Source organism: Poromitra crassiceps (genome assembly GCF_964638095.1).
Source record: "Poromitra crassiceps genome assembly, chromosome: 15".
NCBI lineage: Eukaryota > Metazoa > Chordata > Actinopteri > Beryciformes > Melamphaidae > Poromitra > Poromitra crassiceps.
In genome coordinates, this window is record NC_139634.1 from 35,924,820 (window position 1) to 35,944,538 (window position 19,719).

Below are 19,719 nucleotides of genomic sequence, written 5' to 3' on the forward strand. Positions count from 1 at the left end.
GGGGGCAGGAGGACGTGGTAGTTTGGAGTATTCGTATGTGGTACAAAATTTAGTTTGGTAAAATGAATTTGAACGCACACTAAAATATAAAAACAACGCAAACACTATTTCTACTTTTCACACTAAGCGATTGGTTTCCTGAGCCTAAACTTCATAAATAATTTAGCAACATTATCCAACTGCTAATAGACTTTACAACTGCTTCACAAATCTCTCTTACCAACGTCTGGCACCATCATGACTGGAGAACCGGCTGTACACAAGTAAAGTCTATATATGACTGGGCTATAACGTTGTACTGTAGTTGTAGGTCAATTCAACAATAGCCTAAGTAAAACTGAATTGTCTGACAAGGTTTGTTTGCAAATTTAGGTGACAGTGGCGCAAGAAACTGTCTTGTTTTAGTCACAGTTAACCTGAAAAAAAGATTTGATGGCTTTGTTAGCTAGCTAACTCGCCAGCAAGCTAATTTAGCGATCGAGTTTAACTACTAGCCACAACTAACGTCTAGCTTCTACAAGAGCAAATCAGTGATGAAGTGATCAGTTCTCAGTAAAAAAAAAAGAAGAAAAAAATAGAAAAGAACCAGCACAGTTCATTTAGAAAGGCAACCAGTTGTTTAAAACTGCTCAAGAGCCGAGAACCTCCACTATGGCCGCCAAACGGTGCGTTGCGTCAGCTAAAAGGCCTCTATAATTATTTTGGAAAATAAACAAATAGATAAAAGTCTACAGTCAGGCAGTTTCACCAGAATATGCCATCCGATTCAACACAAACTATCAGAATAGCTGTTCTTTAAAGACACAATGTGAATGTGCTTTTAGTCCACAGTGTTCGTAAAACCTATTGCACCAACAGTTCTTGTCTGAATTACATCGCAAACAGAAGTCCAGTCATAAATACACTTCAAGTACGAGTATTAGCAACCATGTGTATAACACGGCTAGCCATGATATTCTAACGCGTCCAGCGTTGACGCGGCAGTCTATGCACACTCTGTTTGAGGGCTAGCTAGGATTTTAGCGTCGGAGGAAGCTGCCTGTGGTACAGCTGGTAAAATTTCCCCGAGTAGACGGCGGGAATCTCCTCCATGGCGAGGTCGATTTTGTCGAAGCCCTGGTCCAGGCCGTGAAGCAGCAGCCTGGCTATGCGAGTGGTGATGGGTGTGGTGTGGTTGGTCTTGGCTAGCTCGGACAGGTGCAGCCACTCGCAGCGCAGACACTCCTGGGTGCAGAAGTTGATGTCGTAAGTGAGCGGGCTGAGTCGACAGATAATGTACATGTCCGACATGCCGAAGGCGCCGGGATGGTTGTGCTGCTGCCGGATGCTGAGGAGAGACCTGAACTCGGAACGAACGCCGGTTTCCTCGAACACCTCGCGGACCGCAGTGGCACCTGAGAAAGAGACGGAATAAACATCAACATGGAGGCATTCAAACGTCCCCTTGTCACAATCACCTTGCAGACTTTTTGTTGTATTAAGAAAAAGGCAATATATATGTACCGGTATGTATTTTTGGGGGAAAACGACAAACAGTTGACGCTGCTTTTTTTGGGGGGTTGGGTCATGTAAATAATATTAAAAGCTGCTTTTAAAATGTTGAAAAGGTGAATTTTGGGAGGAGCAGGGTTTACTAGGTCTATATTTCTTTGCATACACGTGCCTTTGTTTTGTGCAGTTCACATGAATGTATACGTTTCATCTTTAGGTACGCATAATACTACGATCAAAGGATTTAGCTAGATGTACTGTATTAGTTTGCTGCTCTGTTGAGCGTGACACTCACCAATATTTTCTCCTGGATCAGACAGGCCACCAGGGAACTTCCAGGCATTCTTTGTCTGGAGAGAGAGAGAGAGAGAGGAGCAGAGTTCATGGATGGCACTGCTGTAAATGTATCACAGAGTAATGTCAGTGTGAACGCTGCAAAAATGTCAATTTAATTTAATCTGGTACTGAGTCTTAAACTTGCAATAAGCGATTTCAGACCTTATAAGCAATCCGAAAACAAATTGGTAACCTAGGGAAGTTGTTCCCTGCCTCTTCACAATATACTGCAAGACATGTAACCTTGAGCGGAAGAAAGATCTGGCCAAGCGAGACTGGTGAGACTTCTCTGTAGGTGTGGTTAGCTTAATTGTTAGCTTTTGCGCATGGTACTGTATGTCCTTAGTAGACCTCTGTAGTGCAGAAGCATTGCTGTGATTTATTTACAATGTGTACAATGTGTTGCGGTTTCTGTAGCCCTCTAGTGGCCAGAAAAAGTGCATATTGCAGCTTTAAAATCTGCCATTGCCGTGACATAATTTAATTAATTTCCAATGCAGTGTAAATGCCACAGTAAATGCACTTGTTTCTTGCAAATTCTTAAACTAAGTGGCAATATGGTCTCTTAAAGTGAACCCTAACCAATTTTTTTTTTTAAACATCTTGTAAGATTTTAACACTCAATACTAGATTAAATGATTTGTTCCTAAGGACATTTTTGCAACGTATCTGAAATCGTTATGCAGGCAAAGCAAAGGGAGTTGTAAAGCTCTGACCTGAGCATCCTGTCCGACTGTTGGATGCGTTTTGTTTTGTGTTTTCATGAGAAAGAGAAAGCTTGATGTGGTGAAGTGTGTGTGTTCCACAAAATGTTTCACCACTTTTCCTTGCTGCTGGTTAAATTATGAACAATTATCATTGTTGTACTGTATATTTTTGTAGTTAAAATAATTTTGTATTCAGTGCTTTTTTTTCTGACCATCTTGATTTGATTTTACTCATTTTTGCAAATGGAACACAAATGCACTAAGGCATTTATTTTCATATATTATCTTAAAAATATATATTTTTTGAGCTGTATGCGAATGTGCTGTTAGGAAGAAATAAACTAATTTTGTGTAGCTGTAATCAGTGTGTTTTCTGAAAACAAAAACATTTCATCCCCATCTCGGAGGCGAATGCGAAAACAATAACCCTCTAAGTCTTGCTGGAACGACGCCTACCATGAGGAAACTGTTCGCTCAAAATTTACTGAGAAATGATATGAACAGCCTATTTGGACGATGATTGAATTGAACATGCGGCTCCCCATTACATCATTCAGCGACAGCGTACAACTGAACTCGATGCGTCCCCTTCTCATAACTCATAATTGGTGAAATTAACCTCAGTTCACCGGGGATCTGTCTGATGTCTTTTGTGCCTGATGTCAAAATTGTAATATCCTGGTTTGTTTTCAGGAAGTTGGTAACCCTTTGTGAGCTCTGAGCTGCTGGCTTAGCCTGCCAGACTCTCTACTGCCAGACTGTTATACAGCCCATTTCCAGTAAACGACTAGATGGGGAGGAGGAGGAGGAGGAGAGAGAGGAAGAGATAAAACACTCCCTACACTTCTAGACCCACTAACTGTTTCCCTGTGTTTCTGGACAAAGGCCATCACGACACGTTATACTGTACGCTGTCAGCATTTCTGCTTTTCCAGGATGGGCTACATACTGTATTGCTGGGCCGACACTCTTCAACGGCAAAAGGTTCTCAAAATATGGTCTCGTAATTATTCTCCACATTTCACAATCCCCCTCTGTCCCCTTTCTCAATGAATTACAGCTGGCAGGAGGAGAGGAAGGAAGGAAGGAGCACAGCGAGGATGAGGGAAAGAGCTGTATTGTGTATCCGGTAAAGGTTATTATTAGGAATATTGCACATCCTATTACACATTTACTGCTAATCAAAAGTTCAACTGATTTAATTTCCACGTTGACCAGAAGGAATTACAGCGTCGTTGTTCCCCTTCGCTCCCCTTGTAAGTCATATAAACAAATTAAACCACACTGTCACAATAGAGATGAGTAAGCTTAGCCAATTAGAGCAGACATCCTAAGTGAGTTTGAAATGAGGCAGAAATCTCAGCAGCTGGTGAAGTTATCGCTGACGCTGAGTCACTGGAATTGGTCAATAACCCCATCAACCCCCCTGCAGATAAATATTATGGTCAGAAATATACTCTTTGCCCCTTTAAGTTCTGAGGAGTTTTCCTTGAAACTTCCGTTTTGCACCATTAACCAAGTGTTACTTCTTTTTCCCCCTTCTTCTTTACGTGGATATCTCATTTTTGGCCGCTGGGAATGCAAACAGCGCTGAGTAGGAACGTCTCAAAGAGGCCTGGTGTAAGTCAAACTCATAACAACTTCAGCACTACAGGAGGCCTCTGTGAGAGCAGTGTGTACAGCCCGCATAAACACCAGTCTTCCTATGTTTGCTTGAGGTCAAGTAATGCCGTATGGAGCTCAGAGAAGTGTGAGGGGAGGAGGCGTAGTGAAAGTCTGTGAGAAGACTTGAGCAGAGGCAGCAGACCCCCGGACCAAAACTGACTAAATAAACAAAGCTAACGACGGGCATGTTTAGCAGCATTCTTATTGACTATGGACTGACGGATGGATATGAGTGTCTGAAATTAACTTTCTGGCTCACCGGCCAAGAGCTGGAAAACTCAAACACTTCTGCAGCATGTTCATTCAAAACTTGCTCAATCATACAATGGTTTGTAATCCATCATTAAGTGTCGCAGAATTCAAGAGATGATGGTGAATCATTACAAACAGGCAAAGACCAAAGACTGTATAGCTGAATTAGAGCCCTGCATTCTGGGCCGAGCCCGAGCGGGCCCGAGGCCCGGCCCGACCCTAGGGCCGATTTTCACATCACTAGCTAGGGCCGGGACTGGGGCCGGACCTGCCTGTTTTTTTTTGCTTTGTTTGGTTTTTTAATGTTTGAAGTTCTGACACATTGTGGTGTTCAAAGTGTTTGAATGTAGTTTTTTAGTATAGTGTTGATTTGATAGGCTTAGGCTATTCGAAATTCATCAAACACATAAGGTTCGGGGGGAGGGGCCGGGCTCGAGCCCGACATTCTGACAAGCGGTAGGGCTCCCATCGGGCTCGGGCCCGAACATGTAGGACCCGGGCCGAACTAGGGCCTCGACTTGAGCCCCGTTCAGGGCTCTAAGCTGAGTGAATTACCAGTCTCTTATTGATTCGTCTGACTTTTTCTCCTGTCATTTGGTGCTTGGTTGGTACTGGGTGTTGATTCTGGGCCTTGGGATGGATATATACATAACTTTTACAACGCAGTAAATAAAAAGATAACGGAATACAGAGGCATCAAAAACCATAACCCTGAGACACTGATTATTTCACATCTTGACATATTTCACAGTGATATTTACAGGTTACAGTGATTCATTCATCCATAATTAGGTAGTGGTGAGATTGCTAAAACAGTAAGAGTAGCTCTCTCTTTTTTTAAATACCTTGTCTTTGTCTTGAACGACGAGAACCTTTCCGTTGGACTCGTCAACAACTGCACCTACATGACACAAACAACAAGTTGGACAAAATAATGGCGTCATTTCACAAATTACGCAATCACTATACAGTAGCGTCTCCAGGCCAGTAGATCCGCTGGTCCATGGAAGAGGGGAAAGGGAGACCCCTACAGAGGACCTGTTGGCAGTGCAGCTCAGTGATAATTATTAGGCTGGACAGTTGGACACAACATGAAACGTGCCACATGTGGAAGAAAAAAGGAGCCTGGAGCCCCGGCTGCCTGCTCTCAAACACACCTCTTAAAACTTTATGAACTCCGGGACACTCCTTCCTATTGGTTGCTGTGTGGTTGATTATGTTTGATAATCTGGGAATTTAAATTTAAGTTTATGCCTCTGATGTAATAATTGGATTAAGTCGCTCTGCCAAATGCCTGAAATAAAAATGGAACTAGAGAGACTTAATACTAGAAAGCCCACAGCAGTCATTTTGTCCTTTTTGAAATGTATATGTGCATTAACTTTGTTGAATTAAAAATAGTTGATGCTATCCAGATCACAAAAGACAGACAGACATTTTAAAATCCTGGCTAAGTACTCAAATCAGCTTCTGTGGTAGTAGTTCCCGCTATAATAGGTGTCTTCCAGGACCACATTTTGCCATGATGACACATCACATCACATGCACAGACTCACAAGGTGAACACAATACCAGCCAACACTGTCACTCACGACTGGTACTAATAGATGTCACTTGATTCACTATCCAAAGCATCTTACAGTGCCATGTTGAGTGTATCACATTTTAGTGGCCTCAATGGGAATGAAACCTTGGCAGTGTTATCCAAGATGGAGCCACAAACGGCAGCCTGGGTGCGGCGCTCTCGCGTACTTGTTTTTTTCTTTCTGCTTATTATTTCGTTGGTCTAACCTTTGAGCTGGACAGCAAATATGGGCAAGCTGCTTTTTGTATCTGTTCTGTTAAGGCAGTGGTTCCCAACCTTAGGGTCGTGACCCTAAGTGGGGTCGCCTGGATTTTTTTTTACACCAGACACAATTTAATACTACCGACGATGATTTGGGGCACTTGCGATTATTTTTTAAGTTCTGAGTTTAAAGTGATCATCTCTAAGATTTCAGCTTTGTTCTCTTGGGTGACACCTATGGCAATGAGTGGTAATTGCAGGTGACATCCAAACAGAGTTGCATTATGTGACATTACTAATGTCACATAATGTCACTATATACTGCAAAGGCTTCCATCAATGGACCATAGCCTCAATCAACATTCAACATTGTGAGTGACTTTTTTTTTTTTAGATGAAAATCTTTGAGATTATAACTTTAAATCAGGATTCTGAGAATAAAGGCAGAATTCTCAGATTAAAGTCAGAATTCCGAGTTACTGTCAGAATTTTGAGAAAAAAGTTACGAGTTTTGAGATTAAAATCAGAATTCTCAGATTAAAGTCAGAATTCTGCGAGGGAAAAGAAGCATGTGACATCACTGACGATGTCACTGATGACATTATCGATGGTGTACCGGAATTTGAATGTCGCGCGTCCCTAGATTTCTGCGACTCCAATCCATTCATTTGTTCCTAAAAGCAAGTATTTGAATGCATGAAATGCTCTTAAAACCCTCCATCGAGTGAACATGGTGCTATCAAACCAATTAAATATATTAACGATTAAATGTGTCACTAGTTTGACCAGTCCAAAACACGTGAGAATGACTCGGATGTACTTGAGAAATGTTTGAACATCGCACTTCGTCTTCTGGATTAATTTTTCTCTTCTGTTTTGAGTTTTTGTTTTCAGCAGGTAGTGACTCACAGAGGCAGCTATGTGCTGCTGCTGCTGCTGACAGCTCAGGGGCAGGGGGGGGGCGGGGCTTAAATGAATGTCACAGATGTGTAAGGAGGGATGGGTCCTCTTAAAGGCCCGACTTGGACTTCCAAGTGGAAATTGATGTCATCCCCGATCACTGTGCCAGATGGCGCTACGCTACGCAGGACGAGGCCGCACGCTGCTCAGAGCCTATCATTATGCATTCAGCCTCCAGTCCAGGAAACAAAACGCTCAAAAGGAACTGGGTAAAAAGAAGAAGAAGAAGAAGAAACGGGATAGGAATTATGAGCCAAAAAGCCACAAGTAATCAACAGAGGGGAATTGTGGGTTATGTAGTGTAAAACCTGATCGCTGCAGCTTACAGCTGGCTTCTGAGCCACAAAAAGGACAAAAAAAAATAGCTCCATCACTCAGCGCACAATTAGGAAAAGCAATAAGAGAAATAAGAGCTATCTCTCTTAACTCTTATTTCTCTTATTGCTTATTGCCAATAGAGCAGGCGAGGTCACACAGCAGCCGAGCTGCGGGCGAGGCCGTGCAGCGGCTGAGCTGCGTATGCGAGCCCACGCAGCGGGTGAGCAGCAGGGGGGGGGGGGGGGGGGGGGGGGGGCGAGGCCGCGCAACGAGCGAGCCTAGGAATCGAGTGTGCGAGATTTATAGTGTATAATAATAGATTTCTAGTGTATAATAATAGATTTCTAGTGTATAATAATAGCCCTATTAAAACCTCCGGTTCTGCCAGTGGGTCCATCATTACAAATGCATGTTGCATAGCCAAGCTTTGTTCAAACAGGACTTAATTTTTAATTCTCAATATACCAAGATTTCCAAAAATACCAAATATGCCAGACATTTTACATTTCTCCATTTGTTGTTTTTTGTTGCAGCCATAAACAAAAGTTGCATTGGGTTTGAATATTTCACTCAATAGCAGCTACGGGGTCATCCCTATGTTCCCCGGGTCCTATGTTCCCCGGGTCCTATGTTCCCTGTTTTTAACACTCTCCGTAACATTTGGGGTGTCTATCCGCTATGCCGACCACCCGCAATGCCGACCTTAGGTTTAGGCGTGAGGGGTGGGAGAGGTTAGGTTTTGGGTTAGGGTCTGGGGGAGGTTAGGAAGGGTTCTATGTTCCCCGGTCCCACAAAAACGGGGAACATAGGACCCGGGGAATATAGGACCCGGGGAACATAGGTACGCTCCCGCAGCTACAGTGTCAATGAAAGGTTGGAACAAGCAGATAAAGATTATCTACAGTAGCCTATCCTATGTGACATTCTCGTACAGTACGGAAGAAATCAAGGTGTGAGTGAGGTCATGATTTCTGGAAAGAGACATTGCTGTTAAGAGTTTTTCAAATGTATTATTTGGTGCTTCGAGCACCACCCAGTTCCATTGTATTGAGAGAAGGCAGACATCTCTACAGCCGATATCTCCAAAACTCAGGCAACTAACACAAAACGATACAGATAAATTGCACTACAGGTGAGAGGGAAAATATGTATTTTGGATTTTAGGGTGAGCTGTCCCTTTAACAACAAGGAGTTTCTGGACCCAATTTGATCACATGGAAAGATGCTCTGGACATGTTCTGACATGCTTCAAGTACATCCACTTTTTGGAAGAAGCAAGAACCACAGTCTGCCCTCTGGTGGACAACTAGAAACTTAGCACATGGCATTTTGACAAAGTTAGGAGTCGACAACAGCTCATCTTTCCTCCCCTCTTTCGCCACACTGAGTGACTGACTTTCATTTATGTAAAACAGGCCAAAGTTCACACAGACAGACTACCTCTGAACAGCTTAAATTTAAGCATTTAGAGGGAGGGTAAACCAAGCTCAATTGAAATTTACCCACATTTGTATTTCCAGAATAGATTCAGTTTACCACCTTCTCAGCCTGATATATGGCCTAAATTCGTAGTGTAAAAAACAGTAACAAACTGATGTAAATTATCTGAGGATATAGGCTCTTTTAAGGAGGACAATCTAAATGTATTGGTTTTCTGAAAATCTCATTGGTTTTTGTTCATATCGGCGGTTACTTGACTGATGATGATCACCGACTAGAGGTCTTACAGTAGTTCACACACCCACCATTTTATTTTTCATGACATCACTGCTCATAAAGGAATGAAAAGTGATGACAGGACAGTTTTTTTTTTCCGTTAGCAGCCACACCTCCAATATCTCCTTAAGCTGCTGCAAAGTCTCCATCGGCTCCTGTGGTGTCATAGTTTCCAAACGACCAGGCCACAGATTTACATAGACGAGCCAGCCTCTGTCTGTGTCTGTCTGTCTGTCTGTCTGTGTTTACATAGACGCAGCCTCTGTCTGTGTCTGTCTGTCTGTCTGTCTGTGTTTACATAGACGCAGCCTCTGTCTGTGTCTGTCTGTGTTTACATAGATGCAGCCTCTGTCTGTGTTTACATAGACGCAGCCTCTGTCTGTGTCTGTCTGTGTTTACATAGACGCAGCCTCTGTCTGTGTCTGTCTGTGTTTACATAGACGCAGCCTCTGTCTGTGTCTGTCTGTGTTTACATAGATGCAGCCTCTGTCTGTCTGTGTTTACATAGATGCAGCCTCTGTCTGTGTCTGTCTGTGTTTACATAGACGCAGCCTCTGTCTGTGTCTGTCTGTGTCTGTGTTTACATAGACGCAGCCTCTGTCTGTGTCTGTCTGTGTTTACATAGACGCAGCCTCTGTCTGTGTCTGTGTCTTTACATAGACGCAGCCTCTGTCTGTGTCTGTCTGTGTCTTTACATAGACGCAGCCTCTGTCTGTGTCTGTCTGTGTCTTTACATAGACGCAGCCTCTGTCTGTGTCTTTACATAGATGCTGCCTCTGTCTGTGTCTGTCTGTGTCTTTACATAGACGCAGCCTCTGTCTGTGTCTGTCTGTGTCTTTACATAGACGCAGCCTCTGTCTGTGTCTGTCTGTGTCTTTACATAGACGCAGCCTCTGTCTGTATCTGTCTGTGTCTGTATGTGTCTTTACATAGACGCAGCCTCTGTCTGTGTCTGTCTGTGTCTTTACATAGACGCAGCCTCTGTCTGTGTCTGTCTGTGTCTTTACATAGACGCAGCCTCTGTCTGTGTCTGTCTGTGTCTTTACATAGACGCAGCCTCTGTCTGTGTCTGTCTGTGTCTTTACATAGACGCAGCCTCTGTCTGTCCGCTCTTCAAGTGATGCCTGAAGCCAAGTTTCATCATTGCCATGTCATGTAATTTTCCCTGCAGCCATATCAGTGGCATTTTGGGTTGGTGAGTCCCACGAGCCTGTGGTCAGGCCCCGTCAGTCAGGAGGACTGGGGTTAAGCCTGACCTCAGCTCTGCCAATCATAGACTCATTTCCTTAAAGGGATAGTTCTGGTTTTTGAACCCTAGCCCTATTTGCTACTTCCCAATGATTATGTTGATTGGTACATTCCTTTCTCAGCACAATCCATGCTGTTCTTCATACTAGCTCCAGATAGTGAGCCACAAACCAATACAAGTTCAACGGGGTCACGCTCCTCCAGCTGCGCCGCGGCTGGCGAGCCTGCCGGCGCAGCTGGCGTGCAGCTCCCCGAAAATGTGACTCGACGCAGCTGACGCGAACAGCACACGTATGATATACGTGCGGGCTCGCTATCGCCCGCTGCACAGCCTCGAGTGTAGGTCTAGCTGCCGTCGGCAAGGCTCCAAGTGGAGGCTGACGTGGTAGCATGTTTTCCACATGAGGACCACTGAAATGTCCTCCACATTAAGTACATTTTATTGAGCCTCAATCAGCGTGCACAGACAGGAGTGTGACCCCATTGACGTTGTATTGCAGCCAACTATCTGGAGCTAGTACAGTATGAGGAACAGCATGGGTCTTTGTATTGTAGCTAACTATCTGGAGCTGGTACAGTATGAGGAACAGCATGGGTCTTTGTATTGTAGCTAACTATCTGGAGCTAGTACTGTATGAGGAACAGCATGGGTCTTTGTATTGTAGCTAACTATCTGGAGATAATACAGTATGAGGAACAGCATGGGTCTTTGTATTGTAGCTAACTATCTGGAGCTGGTACAGTATGAGGAACAGCATGGGTCTTTGTATTGTAGCTAACTATCTGGAGCTGGTACAGTATGAGGAACGGTCTTTGTATTGTAGCTAACTATCTGGAGCTGGTACAGTATGAGGAACAGCATGGGTCTTTGTATTGTAGCTAACTATCTGGAGCTAGTACAGTATGAGGAACAGCATGGTCTTTGTATTGTAGCTAACTATCTGGAGATAATACAGTATGAGGAACAGCATGGGTCTTTGTATTGTAGCTAACTATCTGGAGCTGGTACAGTATGAGGAACAGCATGGGTCTTTGTATTGTAGCTAACTATCTGGAGATAATACAGTATGAGGAACAGCATGGGTCTTTGTATTGTAGCTAACTATCTGGAGCTGGTACAGTATGAGGAACAGCATGGGTCTTTGTATTGTAGCTAACTATCTGGAGCTGGTACAGTATGAGGAACAGCATGGGTCTTTGTATTGTAGCTAACTATCTGGAGCTGGTACAGTATGAGGAACAGCATGGGTCTTTGTATTGTAGCTAACTATCTGGAGATAATACAGTATGAGGAACAGCATGGGTCTTTGTATTGTAGCTAACTATCTGGAGCTAGTACAGTATGAGGAACGGTCTTTGTATTGTAGCTAACTATCTGGAGCTGGTACAGTATGAGGAACGGTCTTTGTATTGTAGCTAACTATCTGGAGCTGGTACAGTATGAGGAACAGCATGGGTCTTTGTATTGTAGCTAACTATCTGGAGCTAGTACAGTATGAGGAACAGCATGGGTCTTTGTATTGTAGCTAACTATCTGGAGCTAGTACAGTATGAGGAACGGTCTTTGTATTGTAGCTAACTATCTGGAGCTGGTACAGTATGAGGAACGGTCTTTGTATTGTAGCTAACTATCTGGAGCTGGTACAGTATGAGGAACAGCATGGGTCTTTGTATTGTAGCTAACTATCTGGAGCTAGTACAGTATGAGGAACAGCATGGTCTTTGTATTGTAGCTAACTATCTGGAGATAATACAGTATGAGGAACAGCATGGGTCTTTGTATTGTAGCTAACTATCTGGAGCTGGTACCGTATGAGGAACAGCATGGGTCTTTGTATTGTAGCTAACTATCTGGAGATAATACAGTATGAGGAACAGCATGGGTCTTTGTATTGTAGCTAACTATCTGGAGCTGGTACCGTATGAGGAACAGCATGGGTCTTTGTATTGTAGCTAACTATCTGGAGCTGGTACAGTATGAGGAACAGCATGGGTCTTTGTATTGTAGCTAACTATCTGGAGATAATACAGTATGAGGAACAGCATGGGTCTTTGTATTGTAGCTAACTATCTGGAGCTGGTACCGTATGAGGAACAGCATGGGTCTTTGTATTGTAGCTAACTATCTGGAGATAATACAGTATGAGGAACAGCATGGGTCTTTGTATTGTAGCTAACTATCTGGAGCTGGTACAGTATGAGGAACAGCATGGGTCTTTGTATTGTAGCTAACTATCTGGAGCTGGTACAGTATGAGGAACAGCATGGGTCTTTGTATTGTAGCTAACTATCTGGAGCTGGTACCGTATGAGGAACAGCATGGGTCTTTGTATTGTAGCTAACTATCTGGAGCTGGTACAGTATGAGGAACGGTCTTTGTATTGTAGCTAACTATCTGGAGCTGGTACAGTATGAGGAACGGTCTTTGTATTGTAGCTAACTATCTGGAGCTGGTACAGTATGAGGAACAGCATGGGTCTTTGTATTGTAGCTAACTATCTGGAGCTAGTACAGTATGAGGAACAGCATGGTCTTTGTATTGTAGCTAACTATCTGGAGATAATACAGTATGAGGAACAGCATGGGTCTTTGTATTGTAGCTAACTATCTGGAGCTGGTACCGTATGAGGAACAGCATGGGTCTTTGTATTGTAGCTAACTATCTGGAGATAATACAGTATGAGGAACAGCATGGGTCTTTGTATTGTAGCTAACTATCTGGAGCTGGTACAGTATGAGGAACAGCATGGGTCTTTGTATTGTAGCTAACTATCTGGAGATAATACAGTATGAGGAACAGCATGGGTCTTTGTATTGTAGCTAACTATCTGGAGCTAGTACAGTATGAGGAACAGCATGGGTCTTTGTATTGTAGCTAACTATCTGGAGCTGGTACAGTATGAGGAACAGCATGGGTCTTTGTATTGTAGCTAACTATCTGGAGATAATACAGTATGAGGAACAGCATGGGTCTTTGTATTGTAGCTAACTATCTGGAGCTAGTACAGTATGAGGAACGGTCTTTGTATTGTAGCTAACTATCTGGAGCTGGTACAGTATGAGGAACGGTCTTTGTATTGTAGCTAACTATCTGGAGCTAGTACATTATGAGGAACCGCATGGGTCTTTGTATTGTAGCTAATTATCTGGAGCTAGTACAGTATAGCCGTTTTCCCACATGCGTACCGGAAAATTACCTGTAAGTCAATATCGGACATTTCCCTGAATTTCCCTTCACACCTTCACGCTCGCATATGGGAATCTAGCAGCGAATTTGCCTGTATGTTGGGGGGCGGGGGGAGGGGGGAGCTTATATGTATGTAGAGAAAGCAAATGCAGGAAGCGAAATGTGGAAGTAGTTTGCTTTGATGTGCGCGAATGATTAGATGATGCACTTTGAAGAAGTTGGGATCCGTGTCTGAGAGAAATAGTTGCTGGTTCGATGTTTATCCGTTCACCTGCGTCGCGTTGAAGCACTTTTTACAGACTGGCTTCGTTTGATGTGTCCGGGGTTGCCTTCGCCTTCGGAAATCAGCAAGCTGACATACTGCTCTTATTAGGCTATCACAAGATCATTTCGCCAGTTTGCTTTAATGTGCGCGAATGATTAGATTATGCCCGCTGGAACATTAAGCAACGTGTGTAGGCTACACCTCGCCCATGATTGAAGGACCGCTGTCGCGGAAAATGACTGGACCCGTTTCCCACTTGTGTGCCCTTAAGAGCATACCGCTCTTCTGAATGGCTCGAAACTGGTGAAATCTCTGCGATGACGGGGTCGCGCTTATACCGGCACAACGACTTTCCCACATGCAGGCATTAGACCATGTTCCGGTCATTTAGCGGTACAAAGCGCATGTGGGAAAACGGCTTATGAGGAACAGCATGGGTCTTTGTATTGTAGCTAACTATCTGGAGCTGGTACAGTATGAGGAACAGCATGGGTCTTTGTATTGTAGCTAACTATCTGGAGCTAGTACAGTATGAGGAACAGCATGGGTCTTTGTATTGTAGCTAACTATCTGGAGCTGGTACAGTATGAGGAACAGCATGGGTCTTTGTATTGTAGCTAACTATCTGGAGCTGGTACAGTATGAGGAACAGCATGGGTCTTTGTATTGTAGCTAACTATCTGGAGCTAGTACAGTATGAGGAACAGCATGGGTTGTGCTGAGAAAGGAATCTACCAATCCACATCATCATTGGTAAGTAGCAAAATAGAGCTATAGGGTTTCAAAAATAAGAAACTTTCCATTTAAAATGTAAGGTTGGCTTGATAAAATGCCAGTGACCGACCAAAAAAAGGATCAGGTTTTGTTAGCAAACATGTCAGATGTGTGATATCGGGTTCCAGCTTACACACCTCTCTCTGTCTCTGACAGGGATTGGACACTCTTCTCTGTTGCAGCCTCGCTTTGTTATTGAACTGATAATAATGCGTGTATTGTTACCCAATTAGATGGCACTCATGGCACTCAGAGCACATGCTTCCAGCAACTCTATGCAATATAATGCCAGTTGCACATGTCGGATTTTCAAGAAAAGATAATAATTTCTTCCGTGCCCCCAACTTGTTTCACATTTTCATGACTGGACCTGAAATGGAACACCAAATCTGCCTGTTGAAATTCTAGAGACTTTTAAGCATTTTAGCTTATGATCACGACACTGGCTGCTTCCTACCTGCCACTCCGATCTGGTGAGTTGCAAACGCCGGCAGCTTGCTGCCCCCCTCTCCCAGCCAGAGGGCCAGCACGGCGCCGCCCTGCTGGGCGTGGTGGAAGCTGAAGCCGTGGACGGAGGCGGCAGCGGCACAGCGGCTCAGGGAGATGGGCACGTGAAGCCACACTGCCACCTTTCCCTCCGCCTTCCACTGGGCCAACGAGTCTGTGGAGCACGGCACACAAGATGGCCGACAAGTCAACAAGGGCAAGCTGTTTGTAAAGATTCATTTTTCATGACGTCGGTCTGACCTTTACGATATAATAAACCGCAGAGACAGGAAATTTGAGGAAGATAAGACAGGACATATACAATTTGATTTTATGTGACATTTCTGCTCTATTAGATAGTGGCGAGACGGAAATAGTGTATAGGAAAGATCAAGATAAGAAAGGATGACATACAACAGAGACAATCTGGTGGCAGTAGCCTACTAGATGTTAGTGAAGCAGGCTTTTGACTGGAAGGTTGCTCGTTTGAATCCTGAACTGGCTGCAAAAATCCAGAATAAGAAATTGTGCCCGCAGTGGCACACAGTGGAAGACCATTTGTACAGTGTTGTACTGGGAAGCTCCCAGGTATGAACGAATGTAACTGTATTGTGAAAATGGCTTGCACTGGTCTACATAAAAAGTAAAGGTATATCAAATAAAAACTCAGTTTCAACAGTGTTGGGGGTAACTCATTACAAAAGCAATATATTACATGTAATGTACTGTAAATTTCGGACTATAAGCCGCGGCTTTTTCCCCGTTTTTTGGCCCTGCGGCTTATATAACGGTGCGGCTTATCTATGGATTTTTTCGAAAAAAAAAAAGAAAAAAAAAACTGAATTCTCTCTTCTTTAGCACTCTTTCTAACTATAAATCCACTTCTGTTTTAATTTCCTCTCTTGCCCTCTTTTCACCACACCGCGGACACTGTGTGCACTGTAAAAAAAAACACAGGTGGTGTTGTGTTATGTTGTTTTGTTGAAATGTTAATAAATGGGAGCTTCCTCAAACAGCCATCTCTTTCCCGACAATCCCCTCTGTGCATGAACCCTTACATATGGTCATTAAACATTAAAACACAATAAAAAAAAAAAAAAAAAAAAAAAAAAATTAAAACACCTGCGGCTTATAGTCCGGTGCGGCTTATATATGTAACAAACAGGCAATTTTGCTGCTGCGGCTTATACTCCGGTGCGGCTTATAGTGCGGAAATTACGGTATTTCTTTTAGCAGTAACTCAGTAATATAACTTATTACTTATAGGATTTCAGTACTATTATACCAGTTACTTTGTTAAGTAACGCAAGTTACAAATTGAGTTACATTTTATTAAATCAAAGCACATATTTAAACTAGAACGACCGCAACGCGGACTTATGCCTCCGCCATTAGTTCATTCTGGAGTCCAAATCGCCATTTGAGGCAAATTGGAAGAGATTCCGTCAAGGCGCTCCTGTGATGTTGCGTTACAGAGCTTGGAAATTGGGTGTGTGAGAGGGCACAGTGACCTTGAACTTTGACCACCAAAATGTAATCAGTTCATCCTTGAGTCCAAGTCGATGTTTGAGACAAGTTTGATTAAATTCCGTCAAGGCATTCCTGAGATATCGCGTTAACAAGCTTGAAAATGGCGTTCAAGAGGTCACAGTGACCTTGACCTTTGACCTTTGACCACCAAAATCTAATCAGTTCATCCTTGAGTCCAAGTCGATGTTTGAGACAAGTTTGATTAAATTACGTCAAGGCATTCCTGAGATATCGCGTTAACAAGCTTGAAAATGGCGTTCGAGAGGTCACAGTGACCTTGACCTTTGACCTTTGACCACCAAAATCTAATCAGATCATCCTTGAGTCTAAGTCGATGTTTGAGGCAAATTTGATGAAATTCCGTCCAGGCGTTCCTCAGATATCGCGTTAACAAGCTTGAAAATGACATTTGAGAGGTCACAGTGACCTTGACCTTTGACGTTTGACCACCAAAATCTAATCAGATCATCCTGGAGTCTAAGTCGATGTTTGAGGCAAATTTGATGAAATTCCGTCCAGGCGTTCCTCAGATATCGCGTTAACAAGCTTGAAAATGGCGTTCGAGAGGTCACAGTGACCTTGACCTTTGACCTTTGACCACCAAAATCTAATCAGATCATCCTTGAGTCTAAGTCGATGTTTGAGGCAAATTTGATGAAATTCCGTCCAGGCGTTCCTCAGATATCGCGTTAACAAGCTTGAAAATGGCGTTTGAGAGGTCACAGTGACCTTGACCTTTGACCTTTGACCACCAAAATCTAATCAGATCATCCTTGAGCCTAAGTGAATGTTTAAGGCGAATCTGATGAAATTCCGTCTAGAGATGGGCCGATACCGATACTGGTATCGGTACTTGGCTCCGATACCGTACTCAAGTACTCGTATCGGTATCGGGAGAACGTCCCGATACTCTGGCCCGAGTACTGTGTAATTTACAATTAATACAAAAACTCAGAGAGTTACAGAGAGAGTTACAGAGAGTGACTACTAAGCATTTATTTGACTGTTTACTATTATTTAACATACTTGTACTCAATTCTGTTTTGGGTTTTGGCTGTGCTGGTGTGTGCTGCTTAAAGAAGGTAAAGCAACTGTAAACAAATAAACAGTATCTTAAGAATCAGCAGTGTTATTATTTTCATTGTGGTAATTGAACATTACAGTATCATTAAAAGTACAAGGCATGACAATGAAACGAAATTGGGGGAAAAAAGGGGGTAAAATAAGTGGTTACTCAACAAAAACAAAAAGTACTCGTATCGGTACTCGGTATCGGCGAGTACCCAAAATTAAGTACTCGTACTCGTACTCGGTCTGAAAAAAATGGTATCGGCCCATCTCTAATTCCGTCAGATACAATAATTTCCTAATCAAACCGTGTGTTTTTATGCAAATAACCACGATAGATGACAATAACAAAGGAAAAGAAAAACATTTAGAATTTTGGATTGTTTACACTGACTTCAAGGCGGTTGAAATTATTTTTCGGGATGGTTCCGGGACGGCGATGTCATTCTGCTGCTGCTGTTGTTTTGGTGAAAGTAATGCAAAAGTAGTGTAATAAAGTAACGAGTTACTCTACACCAGAAAGTAATATTGTAAAGTAACTTATTACTTTCAAATGAAAGTAACTAGTAATATGTAGTATATTAGATTTTGAAAGTAACTTGCCCAACACTGAGTTCCAAGGACACAATATTCACCTTAAGACACTAACATCATGCCCCTGTCAGACAGTTGTAACACTGCAAACCATGTCAGCCAGCATTTATACAACTGTATTCACATCAAGCTTTTCAATGCAACGTGACATCCAAACACACCAATGGATTCAATCACTAAACCCAAATCTAGACACCTTGGGCTTGGATATTAGAAGTAAATTGACTATTTATAAGAAACCCACCAGGAGATCCAACATGTCACATGGGACTCCAAAGCCGGAGATTGGGAAACTTTGAATTACACTCATGCATTCGTGAATCTCAACTGTATTTCCTGTGGTCCTCCTGTGAGTCCAATTATTTTCTCTTTATGTTAATTCACACACACCATAGCCCACTGTCCTGGCTAATGATCAATGGTTAGTAGGTTAATGATTTATGAGTCTATGAGAAGACATGATGTGTACCTTCATAAAGATCTATCCCAGTGGTTCTCAAAGAGGGCTCGGGGGACCACCACGGCCCATTGGTCCTTGAGGGGGTTCTAGGAAGTCCCCAGCAAATTGAGCTCAACTTCACAATTGAAACTTCACCATTATTTAATTAAAAAATAAGTTGACACAGTTAGAGAATTGAAGAATGATTGGGATTGGGATTCTGGGCAAAATCATATCCAACAATAAATATTCTCAGATTTTGATCAGAGAGAGAATATCTCATTAAGTGGGGGTCAGTACTGTCTCTAGTGTGGGCTAAATTAATTAGGGGTCCTTGAGTTGATATGAAACAGGTTGAGAATCCAAGATCTACTGTATCCTGTACTGCATCAACATCTCTGCCGAGATATCGCAGCGGACCTGTGTGGACAAACCTTGCAGTAAATTGCTGAATGAACGTTCGCTGATGTCTTGTGGTAACCCGCTGTCAGCCAGGTTCACTGTCACTCCACCGAATCGGTCCACTGTCCCCCTCAGAGCGCTCCTTCCCTCGGCTCGGTCCACTGTCCCCGTCAGAGCGCTGCTTCCCTCGGCTCGGTCCACTGTCCCCGTCAGAGCGCTGTTCCCCTCGGCTCGGTCCACTGTCCCCGTCACAGCGCTGTTCCCCTTGGCTCGGTGCAGCTGGGAGTGGGACCGACTTGCTGCACGGACCGTCATGTGTGCGGGACAGCAGCACGCCATGCTGCAAAGCCTGCTTCTCACCAAGGGTAAAAGTCTGACACCAAAGGCAGCCATGTTACCACGGTATTCTATTCACACAGGTTTGTAGGCAGAATATGGTCACTTTCCAACCGGTGTTGTTTTGGCGTTATGTAAAAGTGCAGAAATACCGTAATG

General features: G+C 43.3%; 1 protein-coding gene across 1 annotated transcript; it reads right to left on the reverse strand.

Moving 5' to 3' along the window:
• Nucleotides 1-29: 29 nt before the first annotated feature.
• Nucleotides 30-19,539, reverse strand: nudt6 (nudix (nucleoside diphosphate linked moiety X)-type motif 6; the record flags this gene model as incomplete). Its single annotated transcript, XM_083651874.1, has 5 exons — nucleotides 30-1,394; nucleotides 1,787-1,841; nucleotides 5,297-5,352; nucleotides 15,163-15,366; nucleotides 19,257-19,539. The coding sequence occupies 5 exons, from the start codon at nucleotides 19,537-19,539 to the stop codon at nucleotides 1,012-1,014; spliced, it is 981 nt and encodes a 326-aa protein (XP_083508000.1). The 3' UTR covers nucleotides 30-1,011.
• Between the last annotated feature and the right edge of the window lie 180 nt (nucleotides 19,540-19,719).